The 7,781-nt window shown below is 41.5% G+C and overlaps 1 protein-coding gene across 1 annotated transcript in view; it reads right to left on the bottom strand.

The window, feature by feature from the left end:
• Positions 1 to 546: 546 nt before the first annotated feature.
• Positions 547 to 7,781, bottom strand: part of PRMT9 (protein arginine methyltransferase 9) — an 18,777-nt gene continuing 11,542 nt past the window's right edge. Inside the window, 6 exon segments of the mRNA XM_010020746.1 lie at positions 547 to 858; positions 1,060 to 1,182; positions 1,603 to 1,756; positions 3,484 to 3,939; positions 3,941 to 4,184; positions 4,970 to 5,153. Coding sequence (XP_010019048.1) covers positions 643 to 858; positions 1,060 to 1,182; positions 1,603 to 1,756; positions 3,484 to 3,939; positions 3,941 to 4,184; positions 4,970 to 5,153 — 1,377 coding nt within the window. The 3' untranslated portion in view covers positions 547 to 642.

The raw sequence follows: 7,781 nt of genomic DNA, 5'->3' as shown, positions 1-7,781 counted from the left end.
TTGGATATAAACTTAGTAAAGGAACTCATTACCCACATTATACCAAAATGCAGTGCTGTACAAGAGATGCAGGAGTACTGTGGTGACTGATGTAATATTTTATACAACTTTCATATCCAGACCCCTTTTATTATCAGCAAAGATTCAGAGAATCAAAGCGTATGAGCTTTACCTTCTGCTGTACAACTTGAGTTACTCAACAGCAATCCTTTACAACTTTTTACTACTGTCTATGCTTGAGATTTTGCAAGTGGAATGGCATTACAGTCCCTACTACAAGGCTGGTAACATCTCAGTACACTTTAAGTAGGTTGCTTTGGTAACCAAGAAATGTAACTAATTTGAGAAACTAGGATTCCATCCTGAACAGTCACAGCTGTTTACTTCTGGTACAGGCACCTGGGTGGTTTTTTTTCTGACTACAGACATGGGAGAGCAAGTCGTAGTCACTGCAATAGCAAGCATGGCAAGATACTCTCATGGTGCAAGCTGGAGTCTATCAATCAATGGTAGTGAAGTATCTACTATGAAAGCAACAAGAGCCTTTCTGATCAGAACAAAATTTAATATAAATTAACATCAGTGATGTTAGGAACACTCAATTTCTGCATAGGTAATTAACCACAAGTTGATTTACATTCTTCACCTTTTAACTGTAATGCAAATATTGCTTTTATGGTGTTGAACATCCAGCATAAGTTCATCTCCAACCTGAACTTGGATGGGCTCATCAAGAACAACTGCAGCTTGTTTCCAGTGTGAAGACTCATCAGATGTATTCAAGCTATGATCTTCATCAAGATATATGTGATACCAGAAGGGAATTGCAGTGACTTGGCCAGACTTACAAATTTGTACCTGAAAATATTTAAAATATTCATTTAATAAGTTACCCCTTTTTCAAAGAAGAAAATAAAGTAGTTCAAACCAGTTCAGTCCATTTGAGAGATACTTGCAGCCAAGTCAATTCTGTATTGACATTTTCAGCCAAGGTGAGCAATGAATGAGCAGCTCTGCAGGGCAGCAATTACACACACTTCTAAACTACGAACAACTCACCTTCACCTCTCTGCTGGAGCTGTTCAACAGAGGGTTCATGAGATCAAGCCTTAATAGCTCTGCTGGCTTGCTCAAGGGTACACATGGTAATGTGGAGAGATCCAAATACACACGAACAGGCACCTAAGAGTACAGACCGTAAAGTCAGGCATCAGCCATTAAAATGTGCAAAATTAATCAGAATGCAACAGTTTCTAGGAATTACCATAATCCCCAGAAGAGACAGCCCAAATGCAAAACACACCCTTTTAATCCCTTTTGAAACATGACTGTTGGGATACAAGGTGATGAAGGAGATGACTGTTAACAGCACAGTCACTCTTCTGCATCCTTCATCACTCAGACACGCCAGTTCTGAAACAAATGTTTCCCATTTTCCTTTATCTCAAGGTCCCCATCTGGTCACACAGACCTCTCTTGATAACTTCAACGGTACGAAAAAGTGTCAGCTCTTCAGTTCTCTTGCAGATGACACCCAAACTAAACAGCTGGACACCTGCAGGCTTTGGAACTGTGTCTGTAAGACACCCACCAACTCCGTACCTTGAACTGGTTGATAAACGGGGCTATATTAAACCCAAGAGTTGGTTCTGTTCCTTGAACAGCGCTCTCCAGTAACAGAGACTCTGATTCTACAAGCATCCCATATACCAACACGTACTGTGGGAAAATCTTCCCTCCACTGTGAAGCAAACACCTGTAAAATGAGAGAGGTTTCACCTCTAAAGCATGTCAATCAACAGGAATTAAAAGAACATTAACTGCATTTAAGAAGGCACACTCCTTCTTCCTCTGAAGTGCTCGTAGGCATTTGAGTTTGATCCCATTTGATCAGACAGCTGTTATCATACAAAAGGAAAACTTGTCACACAATACTAAAGCTATGGAACTAAGCAATTTGTTCTCAGTGCCCATATTGGAAATGGTGATATTCCAGAACCTGAAGGGGGCCTGCAAGCTGGAGAGGGACTTTTTACAAGACCCTGTAGTGACAGGACACAGGGGAATGGCTTTAAGCTGACAGAGGGTATATTTAGATTAGATATTAGAAAGAAAGTCTTCCCTGTGAGGGTGGTGAGACGCTGGCACAGGTTGCCCAGAGAAGCTGTGGCTGCCCCATCCCTGGCAGTGTTCAAGGCCAGGTTGGACACAGGGGCTTGGAGCGACCTAGTTGAGTGGAAGGTGTCCCTGCCCATGGCAGGTGGTTGGAACTAGATCTTTAAAGTCCCTTCCAACCCAAACCATTCTGTGATGCTATAATATTTCAGTATAAAGATAGTGGGATTTATTCATAGCAGCAGCATCTAATACTGAAGAATTGGATGCCTAATAAAACTGGAGGTTGGGAAGTACATCAGGTTGGGAGGCACTGGTTAAGGCGGCAGCATAGTATACCCACAGGGAAACAAAACCTGGTGGGAATTTAAGTCACCCTTAAGTGTTGAACTAAAATGGACAATACAGGAGACAGCACTTTTTCCCCCCAAAAAAACCCTGACCATTGCTTGGTCTCTTGCTGCAGAATATCACACTGCTGAGAGCAGCAACATGGCAGAAGCTTTCCTTCAGCATAGTATCAAATACCTCCAGTTCAAGAGAGATTGTTTTAGGTTTTCTTTTCCTACAGCAGGCCTCTCTTCATAGGAGTCAGGTAGCTCAGTAATGCACTATTGAATATATTTTCATGCCAACAGATTTGAGCTGTGTATTACAAAAGTCAGAGTAATTTACCATGTGTTCTTACAGCAAAAAAAAATTAAAAAAAATCTTTCAAATCATCCAAAGATTCATTCAAAACTTGGAAAAGGTAATGAACATTAATCATCTGGAATATTCTGCCATCACCAAGCATGAAGATGAGCAGAGTTGATTCCCTGGCACCACAAAAGGAGATAAACCTGTTTCACATTTACTTTTTTTTGCTACCCATTTCCATTATTTCCCTTCCTCTTGCTCTGCATTCCTACCCACCCCCACTGCCACAGCTAACAGCCAGCAACTCTACTCCTGCCTCCCTGCCTGCTCTATGTGCTTGTATTTTTGCACATTGTTTGATCCAACAACACTGTGACATGTACATCAATCTGGGCTTTTCTAACTTTGCACTAAAAGCTACCTATGTTATTACTAAGGTGCTGGCTATCCTGGGAACTTAACTTCTGACAGACCAAGCAATAAGCTCTTCCATTCATATTCTTGCCTATGCAATACAAAAGTGGAATCTTAACACTTTTTGTAGAAGATAAATGTATGAAATAGTCACACCAGAGACACCCAGGAAGGTTCAATCCCTTCAGAACAGAAGCTTTTGCTGCTCTACAGAACCAAAACAACAGTAATTTTACAGTTAAAATTACTATTTTCAGAAGTTCTCAGATAGCTTTCTCACATTCCTAGGAACACTATTGTCCATTTATACTGTACCTGGATATTGCAGCCTTTTCCATCACCTCCTGCTGGATTAAACCCGATGTCTCTATAACATCCAAGATAATGATACTCCACAATTTGTCTGATTTGGGTCTCTGAAGCACCACACTTTCATCTTCCAAGTGGCTGAGCCAAAACTCTAATGTTTCCTTAGGGAAATGGTTAGCTTCTGAAATTACATTAAGTGCTGCCTGATGCTGTTCTTTCTCAACAGAACTGTAGGCTCTAACTGGTCCAAGTTTGCCAGCAATAATTGGCAGGATGGAGAAGCCCTCAGATACATCTAAAACATACAAAGGATCAGGAGCTGCATCTAGAAAGCTCTTGTTTTGACTCTCCTGGAGGTTCATCCCACTGCCATGTCCATCAACGTCCATGGACTGCGAGTCCTTACTTGGATTTAATGCCGACAGCACTTTGCCCATGGCAGCTTTAAAGCACTTGTGGTATCAGCAGGGCTATTTCTGTGGATTCCAGCACACACACCTGAGCACTGCCATCCTGTTTGCTGGTTGTCTGCAGACCAGCCAGGGCATTACACAACTCAGCCTCATTGCCCAGACTCGGCGTGTCGTCCCTGTCACTGAAGTCCATCCCACACTCCGAAGGCAAAGAAGAAATCTTCTGGATCTTCAAGTAGCAGTCTTGGCAGCACACTTCCATCAGCACTGTATCTCCAGTCTTCACAGCATAATCTTGGCCAAACAGCACAAAGAAATCATGTCAGTTACTCTACAGCAAATAGCAGGGCAGCAGCCGTAACGGTGCTTACCCACAAACAAATGAGTATTATCTCATTTATTCATTAGTTGTTACTGGTGTGTATGACAGAACTTTCCTAGTCTGTAGCCCACAAGCCGAAATCTGCAGCTGTGTGTCAAAATTTGCCTTAAACTGTCCCACATTGGGCAAAAATCCATTTATTCTCAAAATAAGCCTTTCCATGACAAAACCAGGTATTACTTTACATGTTCTGTCAACAGCAGAGTGGAACAAGAACTGGTAAAAAAAAATTGCTTTTGCTTTAAAATGCAAAATACTAAATATTTACATTTTAATACCTCCTGTATCACAGGATGGTTTGGGTTGGAAGGGCAGGAGCAGTTAGCAATTCCTACCTCACCTCCCTTTCACAACTCCCACCTTGTCAAGCAGAGACAGTGAGCAGCCCCACTTTTTGGAGTTGCTCCACAATGCATTTAATTCAGTATAGAAATAAAAACTTAATGAAAAGCACTCTCCCACATCTTAACCAGGTCCCTTATTTGCTACACAGCAGAGCCCCACAAACAAGTCCTGATGCCAGGACTGTGCACTAGAGCCCAGAAATATGATCAGGAACCACCTCACAGCTACTTGCTGTTGAACTTCTCCAAAACCTATTTGCTGCCACTACCTCACCTCTGAGATAACCTAACTATCTCAAAACCAAAGTGAAACCAAGTTAATGTGCCAACAGAAGAAAATCTACAGGACATACCGGGGAGGCCCTGCACAGGATAGACTGCCTGCTCCCAGCAAGTTTCCTCACTGGGACTTGTAGATAGAGCATGCTCATCATCAAGCTGTAGCACAAACCACACCACAACAGCATCTAGTGTTCCTCCTTCAGTGACTGGCAGGCTGAGCTTCCAGGGCTTTCTAGCTGCAAGGTTTTTCAGCTCCTGACCAAAGTGGAAAGAGAGAAAAAGTGTCAGTGTTTCTTTCTGTAAATAGAAGAAAGTTTTTTCTTACACTAGGTCATGCAAGTTTCTGCACCGCTCCATGAGGGCACCTAAGAAAAACCTTGTTAACAAGCCACTACAATACCAATTGTCATCATTAGTCAGTAGCGTAGTAACTCTCTTCCCAAATGCAAGAGCAATTACCCTCATGACTAACCCGCATCCATCAGCTATTAAAGCAAACATGCCTACATCCAAGAACATACATACTTAAAAACACTGAAAACTGCAAGAAAGGCTTTAGACTGGCAAGGCTTGCCTATGAGAAGTAATAAAACTAGAGCCAGGCTTTTCGGCTGGATTCAAGCCAATGCTTAGGCACATGCTTCACTTAAAACCTGTGTTCAGTCAGTTCTAGAAATAATGTAAAAACAGGCACTGAATTCACTCGAACAGAAGTTCAGCAAAATCATTATAAAAACACTAAGTCTGAAGGCATTTTCTCTGCTATTGGGACTACAGGCTTTGTGTTAAAGTTCAGGCATGTACAATTTCACTACTGGGAAGAACCATGATCTTTCCTGACGGCACCAGGTTATCAATTCTCCAGTACTCCTAAAAAGTTTTGAACATGTAACAGGAATTACTTCTTCTTCCAGGTAAAATTTATGCTCCTCAGTAAGTGCCTTCTGCTACCAACATTAACAAACACAAAAGGCCCAGCTCTAACGTCTCAGATGGTTTTGACATAAACTGATAAATAGGAGGTCAAGCACAAGGAACCAAAGATTCTCTGAGTCACAACCTTCTGCTTCGTAACAGCCTTTCCTAGACATTCATCAGCTTCTTGATCTGCTTATGTCAACATTTTTCCTCTCTAAGTTTCAATCTTAAAATACACAGGGCAAAAGAGAAGTTCCACTCTAAGAACGTGAGTAGCTCTCACATGATGCAGTTCTTATTTTTCCGCTCTTCATTCTCATTCTGTGTTCTCCAAGAGTTGGCCTACCACTCCTCTCACAATTGAGATGGCTGAGCAATGCACATGTTAAAATTACTGGAGGCTAATAAAGTTCATAGTAAGATCTCACTGTTCTTCAATAAAAGTGCTTTGCTTCTGTCCTTTTTCCTGTACATTCTCATCCGGAGAGGAAGAATAGTAAGTTGAAGCTTTACTGACAGTAAGCCTCTTGAAGCAAGGCAGCATAGGCATAAACATGCATCTGTTTCTCAGTTTCTGGGACGTTATAGCTGTTTAAAAGTGTATTTGATAATAAAAATATTCCTGATTATTCCTCAAAAGCAGCAGGACCAAGGTTCTCATCCACTGGTTCTAACAGCTGTAGTGCTACATCCCTATCCTGTGGCACACAACACATAAAGCCCACCTGAAGGCAGTTATTTCATCTTTCCCCACTCTCTACCATGTTGCTTATCCCACACTGATTCCTCACATTTGTCCACTGCATAAAGGTTTTCTATTATTTATGACAATTACAGACTCAAACAGCTCTAGCCCATGACAATGCCCATTTATCAACGAGTGTAGTTAAGGAGACAGCAAAAGAAAATAAAGCTCTGATACAGGAACAGGAAGTAAAAACCCCAAAATAAGGCTACATCACATATACCTTCTGAATGAGAAAAAGATAATTTGCATTAAAAATTAAATGTGCCTACAAATAGAAGCAAAAACTACAGAAAAAACACAGTTATCAAATTTCCTATGTCTTGAACCACAGTTTCTCAAATACTCCACGCAGTAACTTCTCATGAAAATTAGAAAGAACCAGTATCTGTAATCATTGGCAAGAGCACAGTTTCTTTAGGGCCTGAAAGTGAGATGGAGCTTTAATTACTGGCTGCTGAGGCAAATGCTCACTTCCACTCCCAGTGGCACTGATCTGCTGCCAGCAAACATGCACACAGGTAGTACCTGGCTAGGTGTGAGTGTCTGTAATTACAGCCACATCTCATTCCCCTGCCTGGGAGGAACCGAGTTGCTGCTGCTGCTAATAATAGCACTAATAAAATACTCAGCATAACTCAGTTGCCTTTTTAATTGCAATGTATTGTTTCTCTGATCTGTACTGATGCTTTTGAAGCCTCCTACAACTTGGTTTGAGAAACACCATTGTCACTTTTTAAGTTTTCTTCTCAGTTCTGTGAGTTTAGGTCTGGATAGTTAATACAAGCAGAACGAATGCCACATCATAGAATCACAGAATAGTTAGGGTTGGAAAGGTCCTTAAGATCATCTAGTTCCAACCCCCCTGCCATGAGCAGGGACACCACACACTAAACTATGTCGCCCAAGGCTCTGTCCAACCTGGCCTTGAACACCTCCAGGGTTGGAGCATTCACAACTTCCTCGGGCAACCTATTCCAGTGCCTCACCACCCTCTCATTCTCTGAAATACAAGTTTAGAAAAAGTCTTTGATATTACCTCTACCAGTGCTAAGTGATTTCTGATCTCAATTTCAATCTTTAGTAAGTAATTCTACTACTGCTTGTAAGTATAGCAGGTTGTTGTGTTTTTCTTTATTATTCTAATAGGAGCACAGACAATTTTTCCTTTCTATCTGCACCAACTGAACACCCAGGTGTGCCCATGACAAAACTAACAC

This window comes from Nestor notabilis, unplaced genomic scaffold (genome assembly GCF_000696875.1).
Source record: "Nestor notabilis isolate BGI_N333 unplaced genomic scaffold, ASM69687v1 scaffold31448, whole genome shotgun sequence".
Lineage (NCBI taxonomy): Eukaryota > Metazoa > Chordata > Aves > Psittaciformes > Psittacidae > Nestor > Nestor notabilis.
Note: the sequence above shows the minus strand (reverse complement) of the source record. Positions and strands in the feature narration are given on the sequence as shown.